The sequence below is a fragment of the Natrix helvetica genome (genome assembly GCF_964273705.1).
Source record: "Natrix helvetica genome assembly, chromosome: 1".
In the NCBI taxonomy this organism is placed as follows: domain Eukaryota; kingdom Metazoa; phylum Chordata; class Lepidosauria; order Squamata; family Natricidae; genus Natrix; species Natrix helvetica.
The window spans coordinates 266,850,674-266,877,880 of record NC_138548.1 but is presented as its reverse complement, the minus strand read 5'-3'; the positions used below and the strand labels follow the sequence as shown (position 1 = coordinate 266,877,880).

Here is a 27,207-nt window from a genome sequence, read left to right as displayed (position 1 = left end):
CAACTAACAAGAGAAATGAAATGAATGTCTTACGTGCATCATTTTATATGTTCTGGAAACATTGACTAAGGCTACACCACAATTAATTTTCAAAATGCTCTGCAGCCTTCCCAGTTTCCTGAAAAACTTTTCAATCAAAATGAGTAATTAAATGTACATTGCCACCAGAGATGGTAATTTGTAACAATTTTATTACAATGTGTCCAACAGTCTAGAAAGACATTAATTCATATAATGGCCTCTGAAAGGGGGTTGTCTTTGAATTATCTTTATAGTCATTTCTTGATGAATTGCCTGAATACATTTAAAAGGAATTTTATATATAATATCAAAAATTTATATGTTGATATAAAATATAAATTTCCTTTTAAATGTATACATTGCATATATAATAATGATATAAAATATATTTAATTTTCACCTTCACCCACTTCATTCACCTATCCCATTCAGTCAGGCATGGAAGGTATTTTGCAAATCCCATTAGCTGAAGAATTTTGACTGGCAGAATCAAGGAAGAGAGCTTTTTCTGTTGTTGCCCCCATCCTTGGGAGCATTCTCCCCCCAGAGAAAGATGGGACCCCCATCTGGCTTAAATAAGTGCTTAAACACATGGCTCTGACAATTTGGTTGGCCCCCCCAGAAAAGGAGGCAGCCTTAAGGCCCTTCCTCTGACTTTTTAATTTTAATTATTTTATTCTTTTTAACTGTTTTTTATAATATTTATTTGTACATCACCAAGAGTCACTCTATGAGGGAGTTTCTAAATATGATGTACTGTATAAATAAAATATAATAATGTTTTTGTTAAGATAGCTTTTGTATTGAAATAAAGTGTTTGAAGTCCTATTCAATTGTTTTAAAGTAGCAGATTCAGATAAATTATTATACAGTTTGCAAAAATCTGGATGATTGCTAAAATAGGTGGCTGTTTGAATTTTTGGAGCCCACATATGGATGTCCAAGCTAAATAACTATTGTTCTGCAGTACAAAGCTATATATGCTACTCAGGGGTGAAATCAACTTCCCTTTGCTACTGGTTCGCAAATGTGAGCGTGTGCATATGCGCGCTTGCTTCGCTCGTACACGCCACCTCTGTGCACATGCAGGAGCTTAAGTGCATGCGCAGAGCGTCAAAAACGGGTCATGATGATATCCGGGAGGGTGGGCGCAGCCTCCCGCCACCACCACTACTGGTTCGCCCAAACCAGATAGAACCGGCTGAATTGCACCACTGATGCTACTCATAAGTACATTTCTGTTTGAATAGCAGAGTTACTTCCAAGTAAGGTGTTATATTCAATAACCTATTCAATAACCTTCAATCTAATTATGTCATACAGTGTTATGATAGAAAGAATAGTGAGTGACTACATATAAAAGAAAAACTAAATCCTGAAAAGACATTGCCTTTGTCTGCATTCTGTAGAGGAGGTGATAGATGGACTTTTAAGAAGCGAAAATGTTTTATATTTCCAATTCCAATTGGTTATTTTTTTAACACTACTGAAATTTTTTCTTATAGGCATTTGGAAGAGAATCTAATTAGCATGATAGAACGTGGAGCATTTCAAGATCTAAAGCAACTAGAACGACTGTAAGTGTTATCTTTAATTAAACCCATTCTTTAATTAAGAGGTGGTAACATTATGCATGTGTGTTTGAAATGTGGTGGGTGACAAAGTATATTTCATTCTTCGAAGGTTCAAATTCAGCTTGTTAGCATTATATGAAAAGATATGCACTGTGTTTTGTTAAAAGCATAGCTATTCAATATTTTCTTATTTTCTTATGAGAATATATAGTACTTTACAAAGCACCAGAGGGTGGGCCTTAGCCCTAATCTAAAATTTGATGAATATAGAGGAAAAGAAGATGATGAAAGAAATGGCAGAGGTAAACAGGGAAGCAATCTGTAGTATAGTTACTAGCTAAATTTCAATAAGACACAATAACTATGGCAGTCTAATTGCTATGCAATAGAGTCACAAGGAAATATTTCATCACATTAAGAGAAGTAGCCTTGAATTCTGGGGTGCACTTTTATACTGTCTTCTGAACTGAAGTAAAAGTGAGGGTGTAAAGAAGCATTTGAATTGAAGAAGATAAGTAAGGATATACCAGACAGAACTTTATAGTTGGGGGAAACAAAGAAAGCTATAAAAAGGTCAAGATATATAACTTTATACTGTATTTGGGAAGTATAAGGATAAGGTGACCAACTTTTTTACAATGAAAAAGAGGACAAATAAATTGGAAAAAATATATCGTAAATAAAAGAAATATTTTATTCATTGCAACAATAATACACTAAAATATGATATATGCATAATAAAAACATTTGCAACATTTAATATTGTAATTATGCTTACATGCCTGTTAATTATTATTTAAATGAGTACTTTTCCATTGAATTAATATTTTTTGTCAATGTATCATCTTCTAACAATATATTGGAAATATCTGAACAAGAAATATCCTTCATATTGAATTTTACGGCAAGTGCTGCAGCTAGAGTATCAACATTCAATCTCGATTTCTCACTTGTCGAAAAATCATTGGCAATTGAAAAAAACTCTTTCAACTGCTGCATTAGTTCCAGGGCAGCACAACATAAATTGAACAAGTATAAATACATGTTCACATGGAATATGTTCATTTTTGAAATGGCTGAAAATATCCACCCATCTTTTATCAATTTCAACATGTTGATTTTCCCATTGTATTAATTTTTCAGAATTTAAATATACATTCAGTCTTCTAATTTATTCAAAGAGACAATTGTCGTCTATTTTAATGTCTAGCATTTCTTTAGATAAAAATTTAACACAAGATTCAATATCTGTTCAATATACTTGCGATGAAGTAAAAAAAACACCATTAAAAACTGTTTAATAAAATACATCACATAACGCGCAACAGATTAGCCTTCAAATATCAAAAAGGAGGACATGTAGGAGGACACTTTTCGAGGGAGGACAGAACTTACAAAAGAAGGACTGTCCTCCCTAAAGGAGGACGGTTGGTCACCTTAATAAGGAGCAAGCTCATAATATAGTACACCTGGTTGGGAGAAAAAATGCTGGATGGACATGGTGAGACAATCAAAGAGGAGATGACTGGAATAATTTAGGTGGAGAGGGAAAGGGATGCGACAGATTTTTGCTCATAGGATAGAGAATAGAGACACTACATTAGGGTAAAAGTAAAGCACAATATGAGGAGCGAGGGAGCTTATACCTACCTGCTGATATTGAAATGCTTTCAGTGATTCATAAGATCCCTCCAACACTAAAGCTTATTTTTACAAGCAGTTGTAATTTGAGTTCTGTAGTTCTTTTTCAGTAAATGCTGAATTTGCCCGTGGTGCCAAAAGCAACCCAATCTACCTATGCAGGACTGCTGCTACGTACTGTTCAATTGCCCTTAAATATGAATGTACAGTTGTAGCCAAATGCCAAAAGATTCAGCCTGGCCTTTGGCAAATATGAGCTTGATTCCATTTGGCAAAATTGAGTCAAAGAGTTGCTTAAATCAGCATTAAGAAGAAATATACAAACTTTTGCAAACTTTATGTCTTGTGGAAAATTTGATATAATATGTCATATGATGAATGGCAGTTCTTTAGGTTAATGCATTTTTATATTGAAAAAGTGAAAGTTAGAATACAGTTTTAAACTAGATTTTATTTGCACAATTTCCTTTTTTACTCCTGTTGAAAATATATAATTGTATTTTGATTTGGTACATTAGATGAAAAAAATACATTGTGAGCTCAGTTTATTAAAGTTTCTGTTATGATTACTAGACTTTCTCCAGCCAAATAGTTATTAATATTGCAATAAAACATAATGGGAAATAATACTTGGTTCATTTGTGGTTATTTAAAAAGCATAAAACCTTAAAATACTGAATGTGTGTAGTTTTAGTGGAATTTTACTTGCCAACACTTCAAAGTGAAGCTAAAACTATAAACTGAAAAATATGGACATATTTTTAAACTATGTGATTTGTTATGGTTCCTGCATGTAAAATTTTAATATATGAAAAGGCCTATAGATTGTGTTCGGGCCAAAAGCCTGCTTGTAGCCTTACGTATCCTAAAAACTGTAACTTAGATTAAGCAACTGGATGTTTCAAAACATACTGCAGTGATTTAGTTTAATAGACAGAAAAGTGCTAGAATTATTATGTGTGAATAAAATGCAGTGTTGAAAATGCTTCCATCATAGAAAACGGATGTTCAGCTAAGGGTGCTATTGGTTCCATTAGAGTGAATGTGAGCTAAATGATGTATCCCCACATTAGTAGAGGTATGAACACTTCAGTACTCTTATTAAATATGTCCTTATTAGAATAGCTAGGTTAAGACAAATGTCCGTATGACAAGGCTTACGCATTGTACTAAATTATAATTTATTTAGCAATGGCTTGTTGAATAAGTCATAATTGACTGCATTCAGGCAGCAGCCTGAGACATTGTGTGGTTTCCTAGATTTTGTTTAAGCTGTTATATAACCTTGGTCCATAGATTGGCAGTGCAGATTATAGATCATTGTGGGTTTTTGTTTTTTTTACTTCTTTCCTGAATTTTTAAAAAGCATTATACCAAGACATGCTCATTCGATATTCTGATAAAGATATAAATGAAGGTAACGGGTTACATATATTTCAGTCCAAACTTTCTTGGCTGTTTTGAACATGCTTTGATTGTTTCAGCTTTTCAGAATTTACCAGCAATGAGGAAACAGCAATTAGAAGAGAAAGATTGACAATATGAGCAGTCGTATCCTTAGAGAGAAATAGCACTTTGGGCTGCATCAAAATGTATTTTCATTCCTTGAAAGGAATGTTATGGGATTCTTTGCAAATAATTTCCTATTTAGTCATTAACAAGAGAGTTGATGAAGTAGGAAAAATGAAAGTTCCTCTGTTTTATGCTAATCTTCACTTAGGTCATAATCAAGTTGTATTTGAAAATAATCACACTTTTATCACTGCAACGCTCTCTACATGGGCTGCCCTTGAAGAGCACCCGGAGGCTTCAGCTGGTCCAGAATGCGGCCGCGCGGGTTGTCATGGGGATACCTAGGTGCTCCCATGTTACATCCCTTTTAGGCGGCCTGCACTGGTTGCCGGTTGTTTTCCGGGTGCAATTCAAGGTATTAATTATGACCTTTAAAGCGCTCCATGGCTTAGGCCCAGGGTACCTGCGAGACCACCTACTGCCACCAGTAGCCTCCCACCGTCCAGTACGATCCCACAGAGTTGGCCTCCTGAGGGTGCCGTCGGCCAGACAGTGTCGGCTGGTGACCCCCAGGGGGAGAGCCTTCTCTGTGGGAGCACCTTCCCTCTGGAATGAGCTGCCCCCGGAGCTTCGTATAATCCCTGACCTCCAGTCCTTCTGATGCGCCCTAAAAAGTTGGCTTTTCCAGCAAGCCGGCCTGGCCTGTTAATTTTAACTCATTTTTAAATGTATTGTCTTATAAATTTGGTTTGTTTTTTGGGGATATGTATTTAATTTCTTTTTAACTTTTGGGATGTGTGTTTTTTAATGTTGTACGTTGCCCTGAGTCCTTTGGGAGAAGGGCGGCATATAAATCCAATAAAAACAAACAAACAAACAAACAAACAAACAAACAAACAAACAAACGAACAAACTTTAATATTTTTCTAATAAGATAACATTGTTTATGATGGCCGGTCTTTAAGAGATATGCATAGTTCTATCTGTTTTAATTTTACTAGGTTTCTATTTTTTTCCACTACAAGTTTGTTTTTCCCATTTTTTCTTCAATGAGCTTAAAGTAAAATAAAGCAATAAAAAAGTATACACTTAAAACATCTGGAGAGTACTAGCTTAAGCAATGTTGATATAAACATATTAATTATCAACATATTTTACTAATGCTTACATGCCACTTTAACGGTTGTCAACTCTGAACAACATACATCTGTAAATCAAGTTAAACAGTAAGAGTGATTATGTTATATTTTTAGATATAGAATACAATAACACCAACACTATACTTATATACCAAGAAAGGTAACTCATGTTAAACAAACAGACACTTCAAGAAGAACAGCATTATAACAACTCAACTTCCATAGACTGATGGAAACAAGTTTTTATGTCTTTCCTAAATTTCACTAGGATTCAGCCAATAGATGCTCTGAAGGAATGGGAGATGGCCATTGAGAAGGGTGCTTCTGGGATTCCTGCTGATGACACTTCTTGAGAAAAATAAGCACAATCCATTCTTCCTATTCTTATTGAATGGACAGCTGCATTTGGGAATAGGCAGTCCTGAAGTCACCCAAATTCTGAGCCATGAGGAGCTTTAAGAATGATTTTTCATTCATATCAGAAGCATTGAGACTTCCAGGTTGAAAGGATTAGCTGTGACAATACCATTGCCTAGGGGATGTCCAGTTGGGGCTCCTTTCATGTCCTTGGCAGGAGCTAGAGAGAAGGACAAGAACTCATCCTGCCCCACAGCAGTACTTTGGTCTTGAATGTGTGCTTGTTAATATCCAACCCAGCATCCTAAGCATGAGAGCCACTATGCTCCTTTTTAAGAATGATCATCAACATCTTAAATTCCATCCAGAAGTCAACTAGTAGAAAGTATAATTCTTTTTTATAATAAAATTTTATTGGGTTTTCAACATTTATAGGGAAAAGGGTAAATGGACAGGTCTACAAATTTTGGCAGTTGCAAAATGTGAAAGGCGCCCCTCCCTCCATACCCATAGTATACATTTATATATAATGCATTGGTATATAATTGATTACAATCAGCATATTAGTTCTATTACTAAATTCAATCAGATTAAACATTACAGTATAAAATCCAAGTATAATTCCATTATCACTTTCGGTCAATTTATAATAATATGATTTTCTTGTTTATTTTTGTGATCTGAGTCTTCTTGCTATTGCCCCATCTCCCTCCACTGGCAGAGCTCTGGCCCCTCCCGTGTCCTGCGTGTCCGTTGTAATGTCTGGTGTTTTCTCTAGGAGTGTTTTATTTTTTTCCATAAAGGCCTGCGCCTCTATGGGTGAATTGATTCTGATTCTTGTCTCCTCCCAGAATATCAGCATACCTTCAGGCATCAACCATCTAAACCACACCCCTTTCTGGTATAATTTATTCACTAATTGCGAATAATTCTTCCTTTTTTCTCTAATCTTCTTAGGGATCTGCTTCAGAATGGTTATCTCCATATCATGATATGTCAATGCTTGCCCCCTTTGTACACCCAGAATTTCATCTCTTGTGCTTTTTCTAAGAAATTTAATGTGAACCTCCCTGGGTACATTGTGTGTTCTAGCATAAGCTGAGTTCACTCTATAAACCAGGTCTATATCCCACCCCATCTGTTGTTTTTCTTTGTGTGTGTAGTCAGCCAGGATGTTTGTCATGATGTCCCTTATATTTTCCCCATCTTCTTCTATAACATTTTGAAATCTAAGATAATAGGACATTCTCTCAAATTCTAATTTCATCTGTTGGATGTCAAGATCTTTGTTCCCTTTCTGCACAGCTTCTACCACCCCCTTCACCTCCTCCACCCCCACTTCCACAAGGTTCAGTCTTTGTGAGTTCTTATAAATTTGGGCTTGATTTTCTTTAATTTCATCTTTCATTTCCCTTAGCTGTTTCTTGATTTCCTCCTGGCCCTGTAAAATTTGTTGAAGCATTTGTTGAAAGTCCATCTCTGTAGTCTTGGGTTGCATCAGTTCTGTTATCTTTGACTGTGTGGCTGGACTGGATGTTGCAGATGTTGGAGCAGACGTGGCAAAGCCAGGTTTTCCAGGAGGTGGTCTTTTGGATGCCATCCTTTATAACGTTAAAAGTTCAGTCCATATATAAGATAACCATTAGAAAAGAAGGGTAGCCAGGTGAATTCCGGGAGCAGGAGAACCAGGCAGAAGAGAATCTCTCTAATAAGTCTGGCAATAGATGAAAAGTTTCCCCTAGAAAGTTCAAAAAATACCAATCCACAAGAGTTTCCTCTGGGAGACACGGAGACAAAGATCGGAAGCCTGAATTTTAAAGGTGGAGTCAGGTTTCACAGTTCATAAAGACAACGGAAGTGTGCCATCTTGCCCTGCCAGTTTTGGGCACAGAGGCATAACAAAGTTTTTAAAAAAGTTCCAGAAGTCCTCAAATCACAGTAATATATAAAATTAAATTGAAAAGAAAATCATCTCAACCTGAGTGAGGCTTCATTCGTTGGCTCTCCCCCCTCCTCCTCCCCCGGGGGCTGAGAGCAAAATTGTTCCTCGCCGCTTGTCCAAGGGGGGGGAAAAACCCCCTCCCTCCAGCCGCGCCTCCAACTTGCTCCGAAAGTTGTTTTAAAGAAAGCTGAATAATCCTTCGTGCAGAATAGGGAGTGAAGAGAGAAGCAACCTCACCACACCGCAGCTGCGTCCTTCTATTGTTGCATTCTCCGGTCGGCTTTAGCGAGGCGCGAGGCGCAGAAACGCGAAGCGCCCTCCGATCTTGCTCCCCGGTGCCTTGGGCGCGAGAGAGACCCCCCGCCGGCTGCCGCCACTGCAGGAGACCCCTGTGATGCCGCCCCTCCGGCAGGACCCCTCTGCGGGGTGTCCTGTGCCCCCCAAGGAGTGGGGAAGCCCACCGGGGAGCCAGAGCGGGCAAAGAGCTGCCCGTTGCCGCCGCCGTCGGAACCGGAACTCCGAAAGTATAATTCTTAAAGTAATTTTGTATCCATAATTATCCGAACCACTGCATCCTAGACCTTTTTAGCTTCTTAGTGGACTTCATAGGCAGCCCCATGTAGAATATGTTACTATAGTGCAAGCTTGAATAACTATGAGAATCCACCACTCCATTAGAGATTGTAATTGGAACACATAATGAAATCATGAGAAAGTCCTCCTAGCTATAGGTGGAACCTGCCCTGAATTAAGCTTGAAGCTGTGAATTAAGCAGGAGACCCAGATTACACATAGTCTTCTATTTACTACCACAATTAGGACCTGAACATCTATTGCTAAGTGAGGTGGTTGTTAAGTGTGTGTCATGACTGATTTACATTTTTTTGCAACAGTCTTTAAGTGAATCACCATGGTCATTAAGTGCATCCAGCTTCCCACATTGACTTTGCTGGGAGATTGCAAATGGCAGCCATGTGTTCAAAATGCTGCAACTATGGCAAACACGTGCCAGTTGCCAAGCACCCAAATATTGATCATGCAATTGTGGTGATGCTGCAGAGGTTGTATGTGCCAGGACTGGTTGTCACCTTTTTCAGGACTGTTGTACCTTTAAATGATTGGTGAATGAATGAATAAGTGAGTGAGTGAATGAGTGAGTGAGTCAGATCAATATGAAGTGGTACAATCCTGTCCTGAGCTAATAAATTAGCACCTCTCTGGAACTGGATGGCTTCTGAATCCAAAATCAGTCTGTCTTTCTGGGATTGTGCCTACTGTATGTCTGCCCCAGCCATCCAAATCCTAATAGTCTCCAGACACTGGAGATACCTCATCAACCTTACCATCCACTATTATCAACACAGTATAGGCTTGAATATGTGTTCTTACCTGTGTTCTTGGTGATTTGTCCTAGGCATCTCTTCATTTGCTTCATTTCTTGCTTCTCAGTAAACAAGAGGCTCCCCTGGATAGGTGACCAGAAGGTGGCTACTCAGCTCCTGTTGAAGACCATCTTGGCTTCTCTGTTCCAGCAGACAACAAAAGCCTCTATGGAGATTGGGTTGAATGAACAGAGTGGTTCAGCCATGATGAGATACTGATAATAATGACCCCCACCTTCTAATCAAGTTCAGTTAGCTTTGAATGTCCACTTATATTTCTGCACTATGCATGGAACATTATTTAGAAATCCTGAACTGGGATGCATTTTTTTTTTATAAAAAGAGTAGTGCTAAAATTGCTGGTGAATAAAAATGGATTGCTATCCATTGAAATCCAGACCATATGTACTTCTTTTATTATACCATAGAAAAGGAGAATTCAATTGCAAGGAGTCTGAATATATTGAAGATATAAACAGGCAGTTTAAAGCCCAAATTAAATGTAGTTGCACCTTAATAAAGTTGTAATTTTATGTTAGCAATATTAATATTTTTTTAAAAATAAAATCTGATGAGGAAAAGAGGGGAAGCCAAGATGCTCGTCATCTTTTAAATCAAGAAGTGATTCTTTCTTTCTTTTTACTTTTTGGACTTTTTGAGTCAGTGTTGACTCCTACTGACTGCCTGGAAAAATCCCTGAAGTTTTCTTGGTCAGATTTCAGAATTGCCATTGCCTCCTTCCTGGGACTAAGAGAAGTGACAAGGTCAACCAATTGACTTTGTTCCCAAGGCAGAACTAGAACTCACTGGGTCCCAGTTTCTAGTCTGATGCCTTAATCACTACACCAAAGAAGCTGTTAAATATTCCAATTTAGGTACTGTAATTTAACAACATCTGGAAACCCCTTCCTTGTTTAAATTGTAAAGAATTTACTCTAGCTGGTTCCAGCTACTAGTAGAAATAGTTTATTAATGCCAAATGGCAGCATGTTAAACTTATAATTTGGATATAATAGAATATATAACTTTATGGCTACCATTGTTTGGATTCTAAGGTTTGGAAATGAAACAGACTTTTTAGCCAGTATTTTCATTTTGCCATTACTACTGTGCTAATATGATTGGCAGGACAATAATACAGAGTTCCATTCATAATATTGCCTGTCTGTCTTCAGCTAGCAATAACTACAACCCTACAACCTTTTTGATCTCTCTCCATTGATGAGAGTGGACTTTGCTCCTTACTAAACATTTTAAAAATTGATGCCTCTTCAGCAGAGGAAGCCATTAGCAGCTCTGTCAACAGGTCTTCGCAGGAGGAAGCTAAACTCAGGAAAAGGGAGCTAGGAAGACCACAGGCATAGTCTAAGAAATTATTTTGGTCCGCATGGGTGCATCTGTACAGGCCAGAAAAGCACAGAAGCTTATTTTAACTAATAGAATAATAAGCCATCCTGATTTCATCAAAAAACATTTGTGTAGTAGGTCATTGACCCATAAGAACTCAAGGAAAAACAAATATAGGCCATGTTTAAACAGTCCAGAGGGTTTAAAACCACAATTCCTCTGCTTCCAAAAGAAGCAAGAATTATAATAGTGAAGGAAGATGTTCATAAGCAGCACATAAATAATATGACTGAAGTAGTAGTTTTAGTATATTCCTATTTATTCTTTCATGAACTATGACATCTCCATTTAGAATATGGATAGCTATATGCATTTGTGAAAAGCTTGTGGCACCATCATAATAATGAAGTATCAGTGCATTCAAAATACTATCTGTTTGCAGTCTCTTCTGTTTTAAGGATCATATATAATATACATGTGGCAGGCTATATTATTGAGATTTGAGACAATTGTTAAATCCTTTGAGAGTATTCCCTAGAGTTCTGAAATTTCTACAGCTTTACTGGGAGAGAGAGTGGTGTAGTTCACTGTCTTCTCACTTAAAACAAGATCAGACAGTACCCAAAGTAAAGTATATATGGAGAAAAGATCATTAACAACAATCAGGAAGGAAGCATACAACATATCAAGCAGTGAAGGAAGACAACAATACATGGAATGTAATAGATGCTGAAACTTTTCAGAATTTGAAAAGGAGGCCAATACTATTGCCAGAGCTTTCAGAATGCATGGAGACAGCAAAAGTCCCCTGAGGCAGGGACTGATAATAATGGCTCTCTCACAGGGGTAAAGCCAGATTTCAATGACAAGAGTAGCTTGAGGAATTTAGAGTGGGACAAAATTATGTGGCTGCCTTCTGGATGCTAGATGCAATGGGAGGACAACATTAGTGGAGTTGAGGGAAAGAAACTATGGGGAAGAAAAAGATTTGGGGAGAGAGATTTAGTAATATATCTGCTACAAAAGCTTGAAAACTATTCGGTATTCTGATCAAGGAGAAATTTATTCTGTGACTATGAATACATGTTCTATGTAAACAAATCCAGCAGTTTATCTGGACAAAAACAGAAATGCCGAAGAATCAAATGACTGAAATGACTGCTTTAGGGACAATTGAGAAACAAATTTTAGTAAAGGGCTAATTTAGTTCATAGAGGAAAAAAAAATATTAGATTGTAAGACAGAAGAATAAGGAACGTGATTAAATGGAACAGTATAAACCATAGCTAGTAAATAGTCATCCAATCACATATTGAAATAGAGCAGAGGAGGGTCTGAGAAGGCAGGCAATGATTACACAAGACCGCCTGGATTGTCAACAGTTGGAGAAAGAAATGCTAAAGAGGCTGGTTTCAAGTCAAACTGGGGTTGCTAGGGCACTGATGTGTTTATGGAAAGTGGAAAAAAGAATCCTAACAAATGGGTATTTGGAAATGGAGAGATTGGAGATGCCAAGTAAAGTTTCTTGCTGGGTCAGCTATAATTGGCCTTGAGACAAAGCAAAGTCACTGCTAGAAAGAAGATTACACCTAATCTGTTTTGCTGGAGGCTCCCAGAGCCCATAAACAGGAAACGGGCAGCCGCAGAAGGAGTGAAAAAATAAAAAGGAACAAAGTTGACAGATACAGATTTTGTGAGACCATTTTGTTTTAAGCCGGATCATCTGCAGTTTGTGAAGGATTGTGAGTGTGGCCTTGGGAACTACACACAGGCTGATCTGACAGCAGATGATAGAGTAAAGATAGGGCTGTTTCTATCAGACAGACAGCAGCTATCACGACTGATAAACCAGTCTCTCTCTTGTGCCTAACAGTTCTTGTGCAATGAGAAAGGGTACAAGCTGTGCACTTGGGCTAGTTGTCATACCAAAGAGACCTGATTCACTTGGAATGAAAATATGGAATGTCATGACAAATGAAGCCATTTCTCTTTAGATGCACATTAACGGCTCTGTGTATGGAGACATACATGAGTGACATGCAAACAATGTAATAATGTTTCTCCATAGTAAAATAAACATTTTACTTATTGTTTAAAAAATAAAGGGAATGTATATATCAAAAAAACTAACTAAAAAAGCAAGTAAATGAATATCTGCATAAATTTTATTCCACCCAAAAGATATCACTTTTAGTTATTTTATTTATTTTAATTCTGCTTATTCCATTCCATTTTACAGTAAAGCTTCTGAACAGCAATAATCTAACCAGAAAATTTAAAAAAAAATCAATAAAAAAGAAGCGAAAGATGAAAAATACATAAAAGGGCTAATCAGAATCATAAAATGAAACTAGCAAAATACATTTGTGCACTTGCAAATCTATTACTTGTCAAAGCACCCCCTCCTTTGCTCGTGGGTCTTAATGCCTTTCCTAAAGCCAAGTAGAAGTGGAGCTGCCTGAATACCCTGCGTAAGGGAGAAATAGAGGTTGGGCTACACAACTGGTACACAAGGTATAACTGTCCAAACATGTTTTAGTCACAGCAGCCATAAACAAGGGCTGTGAATTTAGGAAGATCTCCAAGTCGTGAACTACCTCTGGAATGGGGAAATACAACGCTGACCACAATTCAAGATGGCATTTTTCTGGAATTGTTAGGCCTGCAAATCCAGACTTGATGCATTTTGGAAGGATTCAGTCTAAATCTCTTGTTCCTCATCTGAAACTAATAGTGCCCAGGCATTAGTTCAGCACTCTATCACTCACTCACTGTTGATCACAGAGCCAAGATGCATAACTGAGTATCTTTAGCATATTAATAACAATCAACCCAGGACTGACAAATGGCATGTCCTAGCAGTCATGTAAATACAGTATTAAAAAGAGGTAGGAAGACAAGAAAAGAGTGCCCTGAGGTATTCCACATAACAGAAGCACTCCTCTCTACAAACAGATAATTCCTTCTTCACATCACTTATTGGAAAAATGAAAACCACTGCAAAACAATTCCATGTATTCCAGTCTCTCAGAAATGAATCAAAAGCTACTGGTCAAAAGCAAAAGGTCAAAGAGGACCAGCACACTTCCCCCACTCTGGACTCTCTGTGGGTCATCCACAAACATGACCAACACGGTTTCCATGCTATATCCTGGTCTTCAACCTGACTGACAAGGGTCCAAATAGTCTGTTTCCCCAAGCTGAGATAGGCCAGATCAAGGATCAGAGACTGGAGACTTCAAGAATGCTATTTTATGGCTTAGCATATATTAACAGAGTCTTTATCCATTTTCTTTTTTTTCTTTTTTTAAAAAAGAATTTTATTGATTTTTAAAAATTTATGGGAAAGGGTAAGTGGATATACAAAAATTTTTGGCAACTCCATCGTGCTAGAGGTAGAAATCTCTTCAATTCTCACAACTTTTACAAAAAAGAAAAAACAAAGGATAAAAGATAAGCAGAAACAGCATCTTATTATTCATTGTATCAACCATGTGTTCAATCATCTCTTTTGCCACTTTCTAATGTATCAACAATTACAATGATATTTCAAATACATTTATTTTTGTGACCTGAGTCCAATATTGTTTCCTCCCCCCTGTCCCCAGGCAGAACAGCGGCCCCTCCCTCCTTCATGTCTTGTATATTGTCACCTTTTTCACTACCTCTTATATTTTCATCCTCTAGGAGGGCACTATGTTTTTTAATGAAGGCCTTTGCCTCCACAACTGTATTAATTCTAATTCTGTTTCCCTCCCAGAAGATCAACATTCCTTCTGGCAATAACCATCTAAACCAAACTCCTTTATTATATAATTTCTTTGATAAGGAGGAATACTTCCTCCTCTTATCTCTTATTTTTTTTCGGAATTTGCTTAAGAATGGTAATTTCTTTGTCTTTATATTTTAATGGTCCCTTTGGACCCCTAGCACCTCATCCCTCGTGGTCTTCCTAAAAAATTTAACATGTACTTCCCTTGGAACATTTTGTGTTCTGGCATATGCTGAGTTAATCCTGTAAACCAGATCCATATTCCACCACAACTGTTCTTTATTTCTCTTAATATATTCTGCTAAGATTGTACTCATGATATTCTTAAGATCTTCATCTTCTGTCTCCGGTCTCTTCTGTCTTCTGGAATCTGAGAAAGAAGGACATTCTTTCAAGTTCTATCCTTACCATAAAATTTTCCAATTCTATTTCCCCCTTCTGGACTGTCTTAACCTCCTCCCCCAGCCCGGCCGCACCCTCCTCCAGCACACCAATTCTTTGTTTATTTTCTATTGTTTGCTGCTGTACAGCTTTGAGCTGTTCTCTAAAATCTGCCACCTCTTTTTTCAACTCATTTTGTCTCTGCATAAGAGCCTGGAACATTTGTATAACAAATAAGTCTTTTGAACTCTCTCCAGTCCCTTCTTGTTGTGAGAATGATGAAATTTTTGTCTGTTGAGTCGTAGGGCTGGATGTAGAAGATGTAGGTGTTGAAGCTGCCTTCCCTGAAGGTGGTTTTCTGGGCCCCATTTGTCTGAGTTCAGAGATGACTGTAAATCTTTTGCAAAAGAAATGGCATCTGTGAAGCGTGCAGCTGAGCGAATTTGAGAAGACAGGCAAATCCAAAAGTGAAAGTTAATCCTCAGTCAGAGTTCCAAGCCAAGAAGTCACAAGAAAAAAAATCAAATAATCCAAATCCAGAAAAACCACATAACAAGAGAAGCTCCAGGAGTCTTTTAGGAGGGAATAGTAATATAAAGCCAGACTTTCTTCAAAGGTAGTTTCAAACGCAGACTTCATTTATAAGTACGAAGAAGAAGACGGAAGCAGGCCATCTTAGCTCCCCCTTTCACAGGGAACCAGGGAGCAGAACATCAAAAATTTCCATAAAGTTTTTAAAACAACTCAGCAATCACCTCTTTCAATTGTAATCTTTTCACATAGTTAGTACAAGTGACTAATTCAACTTTTTTCTTTCTCTCTCCATTCCGAGATTGAGAGATAGTCCAAATGCTGCTTTGTCTGAGAGGGGTGAAAAAAAAACCCCTCCAACCTTCCAACTTCAAATAGATTGAATCCACAACTTACAAAAGGCTGCTGCTCATCAATTAAAAGGGGTTAGGGAGATTGGAGCGAACTTCTCACCTCCAGCACTTCAGCCACTACTTCTAATTAGTTACTTCCTTCCGGAATCCATTCAGCGAAGGTGTTGCTATGCACCCCCCACGCTCCCCGGCTTCTGAGGCGAAGCTGGAACCTCCCCCATGGCTGCCGCCAATCCAGGGGTTCCAGCAAGCCGCTCTATGGCAGGTGGTCTCTCCAAGACCACCTATGCTCCTAAAAGGAGCCCACCAGAGAAGCGAGCAGCGCACCAACATCCGTCGCCTTCAGAAACAGAAGTGATCTCTCCAGTCTTAATACATTTTCAGTTGTAAGATAAATAAATAAACAAACAAATAAACAAACAAATAAATGAATGAATGAATAAATCAGGCAGGCAGGCAGGCAGGCAGGATCATGTTCAAATCTTTCAATGATTTTTTTAAGACCCAGAAAGTTGAATCAGGGCTATTCTAAGTCTCTCAGGCTTTCTACTTTCCTAGAACTTAGTAACTGATCTTCCTCTCCCATCCACCTCTCAGGGCCAGACCTAAATTTGTATACATCCCCTCTGGAGCTTGAAGGCTACCTCTCTTCCCACAATCATTTCCTAAAAAGGGTAAGTTATAGACAGGTCTAAAATTATCCACAACAGCGAGATAGAGGGAACTTGAGCAAAACATATGTCATCCAAAGAAGCATTGATTACTGTAGGAATCCAACTTTACATCACAGAGACCCCAAGTAACCATGAGAAGTGGCGTTTCAAATGGACCTGACCTACAGAAAACACTATCCGCTTCCTCAGAAGTTACAGTTTCAAAGATACTGTAACAAAGATACAAAAAATGACAAAAGGTCTTATTTTTGCTGCTCATCTTCCTGAGCTTCTCAATAATCCAACCATAGAAGGCAAACCCTTCTTAGTAATAATAATTGTACACTTCTCATATGATAATCATAATTATATACAGTTTACCAGAGTTACTTTCCTTCTATGGAAATGGTATAAGGGTAAAAAAAAGGCCCTCAGTTTTTAAGACAGAATCATATTTAAAAAAATATGCGGCTACAGTTGTAACTAATGTTGGCATAGATATTTCCTTTTCCTGGAGTGTACTATAACCTCAGATAGTATCTGTGCCCATAAATTAAATCATAGTTATTCTTTCTTGTTCTTGTAAAAAAAAAAGTATTAGCCCCTGACTTTCTAACAGATTTTCATGTGAACTTTAAAGAATATTGGATTCAGTTCAGCTCTCTGAGACTATATCCAGAAACAAAGTCCATGGTCTACATTTATATAGATTGGCTATAATAACAATATTTTAAGATTGATCCTGCTCCTTCTCCTCTTTCTTTTATAGTGCATGAATCGGTTATGTCTGAGACATTTGCCTACACTTTCTACATGTCCACAACTTAATCTAGGCCAGAGATGGTAAACTTTTTCGGCACCGAGTGCCCAAACTGGAACACACGTGAATGTACATGCATATGTGTGTGCACCGGAGCACCGGAAACCCAAGACCAGCTAAACGGCGTGCACATGGCTGGTTTATTGGCCATTTTCAGGGCATTATCTGGGACGTTTTTAGGTGCTCTTGTGTCCACAAAGACCAACTGGCATGCCAGAAACCAGAAGAGCAGCTGGCAATGGTGCATGTGCCCAAAGAGAGGGCTCTGCGTGCCACCTTTGGCAAACGTGTCATAGAGTCACCATTATGGATCTAGGTGCTACAATAACAAATCCTTCAAAATACAAAAGTGATCTTCTTAATCTGCTTATTAGGTAAAAATGTGCATTCATTCATTCTCCCAGTGCTTAATATCTAAAATATATATGTACAAAATAGACAAATTCCATCATAATGAGCCCATTCTGGTTTAACTACTTGCTGATTTGTATTAATTCTGAACATTAGGTCATTTCCCAGTCATCCATTCTTCCAATACTGTTTAGACTCTATAGCTATTAATGTAGCTAAGCAGGTAAGGGTAGGGTGGAATGCAGATATACCTGTTCACCCCAGTTATGAGCTGCATTGTCAGGAAACACACCATGTTTCTCTGGATATTACACTCTTGCATCAAGTTAGGCTGTGCATAAAAAAGAAGTGTGTTTGGGTACCTCTTCACTGCCCTTTCTTGTCTCAAATGCCATCATTTTCTTGTTATCTGGTTTATAAAAAGCAACCATTTGAAAATGTAGATGATCAACATGTGGTTTCAAAATCTGTTTTGTGTACAAGTGGAGGCCATAATTTAAATTGTTCAGACAATATTGAAGCATTTAGAGAAGAAAAAAGATAAAATTGGCAAATACATACAAGAACCAATAGCAATTAAAAGTAAGGTTATACCACATTTCAGACCTGGAAAAGAAGAAGCATAATAAAGAGACTCAAAACAACCCTGCCTTGATTCTCTTTGATAGGGTGGAAAGAAGCTGGCAGGCTTTATGTTTTTATACCCCCAAACCATAAAGGGGCTTCCAGTAATCCTTGCAATATTTGTTTCTTGGCCTGGGCTACTTTGAAAGTGTGTGTGTGTGTGTGTGTGTGTGTGCCTCTCTGTGTGTGTGTGAGGGAGAGAGAGAGAGACAGACAGACAGACAGACAGAGAGAAAGAAAGTGAGAGAGAAAGAAAGAGTGAAAGAGAGAGTGAGAGAGTGAGAGAAAGAGTGAGAGAGAAAGAGCGTGTGTGAGAGAGAGTGAGAGTGAGGGAGAGAGAGAAAGAGTCAGAGAGTGTGAGAAACAGAGAGAAAGAAAGAGTGAGAGAGAGAAAGAGAGAGAGAAAGACAGTGAGAAAGAGGGAGAGAGACACACACAGAGAGAGATCATAAATGGGAAGAAGGAGAAGAGAAAATTATGGATATTAGAAGAGGGCATTGTTCTTGTCTTACTTTACTTTCTGGCTCAAATCAACTTGTCTGACTTAACAGAATAACAGATTTGGAACAGACCAGGGGGGCTTTTAGTTCAACATCCTGCTCAAGAAGAAAACTCTGTAACATTTCGATCAAATGGTTGTCCAATTTCTTCAATTCAAACCTCCAATGTTGGAGCACCCACAACTTCTGGAGACAAGTCATTCCACTGATTAATTGTTCTCACTGTCAGGAAATTTCTTCTTAGTTCTGGATTGGTTCTCTCCTTAATTAGTTTCGACCCATTGCTTCTTGTTCTCCCTTCAGGTGCTTTGGCTGCCCTCTCCTTTGTGGCAGCCCCTTAGATATTGGAACACTGCTTTCATGTCACCCCTGGTCCTTCTTTTCATTAAATGTAGACATAACCAATTCCTGCAACCATCCTTAATATGATTTAGTCTCCTAATCATCTTTATTGCTCTTCTCTGTACTTTTTCAAGAATCTCAACATCTTTTTTATATCATGATGACAAAAACTGGATGCAGTATTCCCGGTGCGGTTTAACAAGGCCTTATAAAGTGATATTAACACTTCATGTGATCTTGATTCTATCCTTCTGTTAATGCAGCCTAGATCTGTGTTGGTCTTGCTAGCTCCTCTCAAAGTTACTAGTACTGATCCAAGTACCACTTATTCGGTATCTTTGCATTTGTTTTTTCTTGCCAATATGTAGAACCTTAATTTTCTCACCATTGAATTGCATTTTGTTGATAGAGCACAGAATTCTAATCTGTTGAGAGCTTTCTATATCTTGAGTCTATCTTCTGGACTGTTGGCTATTCTTGGTGTTGTCTGCAAATCTAATGAGTTCCTTTTCTGTCTCCTGCCTAAAATCATTGATGAAGATATTGAAGAGCACACTGGGCCTAAAACAGATCCTTAGAATACCTGCCTCCAAATAGATGCAGTTCCGTTGAAGACTACATGTGGAGTGCAGTTGATCAGCCAGTTAAGAATCCATCAGAGGCTAATGTTGTGTAACCCACACTTTTCTATCTTATCAAGTCAACTTCCAAGTTACAGTTCATATAAACACTATTTGGAATTTTGTCATTGTTTTTTAAGAGTACAATGGTTGAATGAAAAAAATACAGTTTTTGTAGAATTGTTAATAAAGCAGCTTGAAAAAATAATTCCGTATATTTGATAGATTGGTCACTATATTATTGTTCTATTAGTCATGTAGTTGAAAGTGAAAACTGAGTCATCTCAGTCTATTTTATCTGAACATTATTTTAAAGTGGAAGTAAATGGTCTAAAATGAACAAGATTTTATACTAAAAATGGAGAATGCTTTAGAAATAAGTAAGGACAGTGACTTGCAAAGGAGGGTTAGTAGAAAAAGTAGCAAAAAGATGAAAGCAGTCATGTTTTGTATAAAACTCTCATTTTGCACTTACAACTAGTAATAAGCTAGTTTTGCACATGAGGTGAATCATGTGTCCACTGAATAAGTTCTACATTTTGTGGCTTAATGTACTCATATAATTTCTGACGTACAGAATGGAGGAAAGATGTAAAATGAGTAATTTGGTAAACTAAAGCCAGGATGATACAAGGCTATATTAAATGTTTTTTTTTTTTGCTATTTGGCTACTTAATAATATTCAAAGGAAAGATAATCCTCAAATTTTAGCTGTTTCATAGATTTAGCCCACTTATGACATTTCTGGCACCGAGGTATGTAAAACAAGCCATTCTCCCTTTAGCACAACATAAAATACAGCCAGCAATCAAATAAACTAAAACAGTAAAACAAAATATCTGTAGCTCAGATATAGTATAAGATTATGATGAAAGCAGTAGTGTAAATTTGGAAAATATTTTCAAGATTAAGATATAAAAAATATTATATTAGAACTTTTCTCCTGGTGTAGCTACATCAATCTTCATAATAGCTGGTATTTTAACCTGGTCTATGTATTATTGCTAATCCATAAGGTGTTTATTTTTGGTATAGGATATTATGCAAATCCACCACAAGAAAAACAATCCATAGCCAGAAAGCATGGCCAGCAGGAAGTGGGGGTACATAATTTTTTTTATCTTGTTGTCTTGATTCTCCCACACACTTTTTTGAAGCTCTTATTCCTATTACAGGGGACATATCCCTTTGTACTAGCTGAAACTTTTGGGGGGAGATGCAAAGAAAAATGCCAGACAGCCCTCTCCATCTCTTTAGGCCCCCAAATTATTTAGACAAACTATATAACTGCTAGTTGCAAATAATTTTATTTAGTTTATTATTTATTTAGTTATTTAGTAATTCTAGTGTGGGCTTAAATATATGGCAATTAAAATTGTAGTTAGTGGTCAATTAGATTTTGATTTAATTGGGCCAGGTTTGTTAGTTTGATTAACTTTGGTGTTATCTTTGATAAGCAGCATTTTAAAAGTTTGATGTCCTAGCAATACTGATTCCTATGAGATAAATCTAGATCTGATATAAAAAGCACGAATATTTAGGCATAAGATCAATATGAATAATGGACAGTTTATTTATTTGACATTTATTTTTCAAATTTAACAAGTTGCCTAATTCCATAAAGAGCCTGACTGATGTAAAAAATCTATAATCAGAAAAACAAGAAAAAGAACACTGCATGTCCAGATGAAAAAAAGCATTCAGACTAATACATAGAACTCTGTAAGAGGCTCACACACACACACACAGTCCTAATTCAATGCCTGTGGAAAAAGCAAAGTTTTCTGACCTTTTAAAAACATGATCAACAGGGGATCTCAGATTCAAATCCCTCCCCTCCAAACAAAATCCACCAATTGATCCACTTGAAACTTGAGACTTGAAAACAACTAAGAGATCAAGGAGACTTAGTGCAGAGTCATCATCTCTATCCAGAAGTCATGAACAAGTGATCACTGCTGCCTCAGTTCTATGCTCTAGTCTGAAATCTGATTGAAATGAGTCCTTTTTCTCCAGGGCTTTTTTGAGCTGCGGCTTGATAACTTTCTCAACAAACTTTCCTAAAAAGAAAAGGTTGGGTACTGGATGAAAATTGGGTCCAGCACTGTTGGGTCCAGCAATTGTTTATAGAGGAGAGGTTATAAGATCAGCAGAATGTGCCCTGTCCTCCAAGGAAACTGATATCAACACATGGACCCAGCTGCATATCACCTAGATGACTTTTATAAGAAGGAAGGCAATGGATTTATTAAGCAATTGGTTGGATTTGCAGTCTGAAGCACTCTGTCCATTTCCCTGGAAGTTACAGCTTCAAACCCATACCAGTTAAACTGGCAAGATTGTGCCTAGGTAGGTTGACAGCACTTTCCTGGTCGAAGTCCATCATCCAGTGAGTTTATCCATCAAATAACTGAAATATTCCTCAGAGTGTCTATGCAGAGAATCCTGCAGCTCATGCTACCATCAAATAATGAGTCATTTAATTAGGGTGCTTGGGCCCTGATAAGAGCAGAAATATAAGTAGAAATAAATTTGCGTCAAGATAGAAAATAGTTTTTAAAATGGTGCATTTCATCCTTTCATCATTTCCATAAATGTGTGAATTAACAGTTTGTCTCTAAAATTTACATATCAAATATAATATAGTGCCACACCTACTTCTTGCTAGAAATGTAGAGATCAAGACACACCTCCGTAGCCACCAAGAAGAAAAGGAAAAATAAATCTACAGTGTGCAGTTTCATCTGGATACCTAATTCTGTTTCATTCAAGTCATTTAGGAAGAGGACGAAAAGTTACTCCCAATATTTTTATTTCAATCTTGGGATATACCTTCCCCTATAGACTGTGATCCTGCTTCACATTCCCACATGTGTTTATTTCCAGCATCTGTTCTCTCTCCATGTTCATTTTTCATTGCTCCAAATTGTCTCAGTAAATATTCTTTTAAAAGTCTTTGTAGTATTTTAAACAATTTCAATTTTAACAAATTAACTTTGTCAGGGCTGGCATATTGGTTTTCTGTATAAACATTAATTGGACTCCAACAGTTTCTCTGGGAAATGAATAGAGATTATATAAAATAGCTTGTTAAAGTATAAACCACTTGAAGTTTGATGTTCGGTTTTACATATTAATACATCTTGACAGTTATTCGTTTACTTTTCAAAGAACCCTGTAGATATTGAGATAATGAATTTCACAATTAACAATTGAATTTTATAATTAACCATTAGGTTATGTATAAATAACATGCAGCTTTGGGCTAGTTCTTGTCACTTTTCAAACCCTCTAAGTAATAATAAAGTTACACCCAGATGTTCCCAATTGTTACATTTATTTCATTTCTAAAGAAAGCACTGCTGTCTCAAATACTACATTCCACACCTCTGTTGAAAAGCAGATGGATTGGAAGCTAAAGAACAAGATATTCTGTTTTTGTTTTGTTACTTTTAAACACATTAATGTAAACATTAGCCCACCCTCCGTTAGTCACACTTCAGTGCCAAAGTTTGTCCTGAGATGTTAATTTAACTTGCTTTCTTGAGTCATATGACAGAAAGGCTGCAGTTCCAATATGCTATCCTAGATGAATTGACCAATGCAAAATGTATATTTTGAAACCGTTGAGGCAGGGAAAAACTTGGGATGATGTAAGAAAGGTGTAATTTTACTATTTCATCAGTCGTCTAATACCATCATATTTTTCATAAAACTCAAATCAGTAATAAGAATTTTTTAGGAATTTATATTGAATAGTTTTATATCTTACATTTAATGAAGACTTCTTAAATTAATAACAATATTAAATTATTATTAATTAATAGCTTAATCTTAAATTATACCAACAAATTAGTAGATTGCTATTTATTTACATAAATTTAAATTAGAAAAAAAATCAAAAGGAGAAATTACCAAATTTAGTAACATACCAAAGAAGCCAGAACATTGATCATTCCAGGCTAATTCCAGACTACAATAGAATAATTGTAGCTCCAAGGAGATGGGATGAAAAGTCTTTGGACTAATAGATCATTATCATATTACTGCAAAAACAAATCCATGCATATTTTTGGATAGATATAAATATATATAAATAGTGCAAGGTATTTCAAAATTGGAAACATTTATCTACAGTACTTGGTATGGGATAATCAATCATGTGTGTGTGTGTGTGTGTGTGTGTGTGTGTAAGTGTTGCCTTACAGGACTGGAAAGTTAGAGATGGGTGACCTCATCTAGCACTTGCTTCAAAAACCAATTTGTCATCCCACTCCCTCTGCTCCTGATGAATGCATAATCAGTCATTTAGGTGCTCAAAAGAATCCTTCTCTGTTGCCAGTTCATTCTTTCCTATTCTGAAAAAGTTAAAAAAGTTTAAATGGTCAAGGGCAAATGAAAATAGGGGTGCAAAGACCTACATCCTTCCTGTAGTTTCTGGGGCTGCAGCCAATGAGATTTAGCTGGCAAGGGTTGGACTTACAGTGAGGTGATCCGGGCTCAAATCCCCGCTAGCCATGGAAACTCATGGGCTGATTTGGGCCTAGTCATTCTTTCTCAATTCAGATTACTTCACAGAATTGTTTTTGCTTGATAAGGTGAAAGAAAATCCCTCTATAAGGTCTATCAAACTCTTGGAAGAAAGGCAGAGTATAATCAAGCAAATAAATATATCCTGTAGCGCCATCAGCAGAAGCAGTAATAAGGGATACTAGAGGTGATAATTGGAACCCATGTTTGAAGATTATTAATTCTAGTTCTGCTTCCCAGTAAGCATGAAGACCTTCAGCTCCTCATCAACAGAGTCTCAGAAATATCTGAAAAACATGGCTTGAAGCTTAACACCTCAAAAACCAAGATCATGGTCATCAGCAAAGAACCCATTAACTTACCACTGATAAATTCGGAAGAAATACCACTAGAAAAAGTTGAAATGATCATGTACCTCAATTTTAATTTACATGAAAGCTGGGACATGATCAGTGAAGTAAAGACAAGGATAGAGAAAGCTTGAACAGCATTCTTCAGAATGAAAAGGGTCTTCAATAGATACAACATAAGCCTAAGACTGAAAATCAGGTTTGTCCGATGTTACATTTTTCTATCCTGCTCTATGGAGTAGAGAGTTGGTCTCTGACAAAAAAAAAAAACACTTGAAGAAACTAGAATCACTTGAAATGTGGATTTATAGACGGCTGTTACATATAAGCTGGGTTGACAAAATCACAAATGAGGAGGTGATAAACCACCTGGGAAAGCAAAGGGAAATAATCAAAGCCATTAAAAAGTTAAAGTTAGAATATTTTGGACACGTGATATGACACCCAGAAAAATACAGCATCCTTCACTTAATCCTCCAGGGAAAAATTGAAGGCAAATGAGGTCCAGGCAGAAGAATAACATCATGGCTTCAAAACCCAAGGCACTGGTTAAAGTACTTAGCAGTACTTTTTCATGCGGCTGTTGGCAAAAATAGGATTGCTAATGTGATTGCCAACGTCCAATGACGGATATGGCACAGGAAGAAGAAGAAGAATTCTTTTTGCTGTCTCTAATAGAGGGTGATTTGGTAATTTTCTCTGCCTTTTGCCTTCCATGGCAGAAAAAAATACCCCTCCCTGCATACAAATATGATCTTGTACCTTCTTTAAAAATTAAAAACAAAGAAAGAGGTGCATGCTAATCGGAATGTAACTAAGTACATTTTGATGACCCACTTGAAGAAGCATATATTTTAAACCTGTCAAAAGTTTTCTGTCCCAGCATCTCATGCAAACTGATAAAATAGGATTAGAAAGCAGAAACAACTGTCCCACGCTACTAACAGATAATTATGGTTAAAAAGATGAGACTGGTACTTTTTTCTATTTCTTCTTTTTGTAGAGGAAACATGCAAACCACAAAGTTCATGAGCTCTGGCAGGACATGACACTCTTGGGGATGCTCAGGAGGCTCATTTCCAGCTAAGAACAGACCACCAAAAGCCACTCCTGGATCTAATAACTCTTTTTAGCCACTGGGTAATTCTATTCCTTTAGCAAAGTTGCAACTTTTTGTTTCTGAGGTGGCAAGGGCTTGATGGGCTGGCAGTGTGGGCTAGCCGAAGTGGTGAAGTGATTCATTTGGAACAGAATCTAAACTGAAAGGGTTTTCTGTTTTTTTTTTCTAAAGAAGATTTTTTATTCAATTTAGATTTGTTTTATCCCCATTATTTAGTTTCAGAGAAGGATGTTGCTTTTAAAGCAATGCACAATAAAAGAATATTTGCTTTCATGTTTTTCTAAAAAGAATAATGCAAAAGCAGTAGCAGTAAGTTACCAACCCCAAATCAGAGGTCAATAAATCAGAGTATTCAATAGTAGAGTTAAACACTTGTTGAGAAATGAATCTTTTAAGCTGACAGCAGAAAGAAAGTTAAATGTTTTGCGGCTGAGTACACTATGCATGCAAGAGCAAAAATCCTTTTTGTGTGTTGCTACAGGTCATGTTGTTAAACCAATGGTGCACATACATAAGAGGAGCACAAGAGCTTTTTAAAAGATGATGAAGTTCAGATGAGAACTACAATCAGGAGCCATCCTACCTTGGACTTTAAAGAGGATAATAAATAGAGCAAAAAGGTGTTTCGTCACATGTGGGCTATGAATGTAGTGATTCCTTATCCACATTTTTCTTGGGATTGTACAGCTGTTGCTAAGAAGTTGCATGATCCCTAAGAAGTTGCATGATCCCTGGAAAAGGCTGCTTTAAATAATTGCAGACAGATGCTACATTCAACCTCACACCTCTTTGCACTCTGAAAACAGCTATCAACTAGCACAGCTTACAGACTGCTGATCTGACACTTTTCTCTTAGTTGAAAATTTGTCAGCAATCTGACATATTACTGTAGTTGAAGTTTCTGGGGTTTTCAGATGTAGCCCCACTTAAATGACAATGCATATAAGACTGCAATGAGATCTGAGTATCCAAGAATAACAATGAGCAAAAGTACTTCAGATTTATTTCATCCTTAGAACAATCCTTAAACATCCTTAGAACAATGTTCTAGTTATTTTCAGAAAAATGAAGATGGTGTCACCCAGGCATTCACCATAACCAAAACAATTAAGATTCTGTTCTTACAACCTTGAATTCTTTTCCTTTTGTCTGAGTGTTCTATAGGCTTGAATAAGAATCATTGTTTTTTGTTGCTGAATGCTGACTCCATCATAAAAAAATATGAAGAACTGGCTTTAGAATTTATCTTGCCATATTTTAGGCCAACATTAAGTTTGCAAGATTCTGCTCTTGTGATATTGCCACATTGGAAGGGAGGGTTAAGTTTTATATTGAAACTTCATTG

At 37.1% G+C, this 27,207-nt stretch overlaps 1 protein-coding gene across 1 annotated transcript in view; it reads left to right on the top strand.

Moving 5' to 3' along the window:
• Positions 1-27,207, top strand: part of SLIT3 (slit guidance ligand 3) — a 524,002-nt gene that overhangs the window by 50,844 nt on the left and 445,951 nt on the right. The window contains exon 3 of the mRNA XM_081937040.1: positions 1,527-1,598. Coding sequence (XP_081793166.1) covers positions 1,527-1,598 — 72 coding nt within the window. The remainder of the gene's footprint in view (positions 1-1,526; positions 1,599-27,207) is intronic.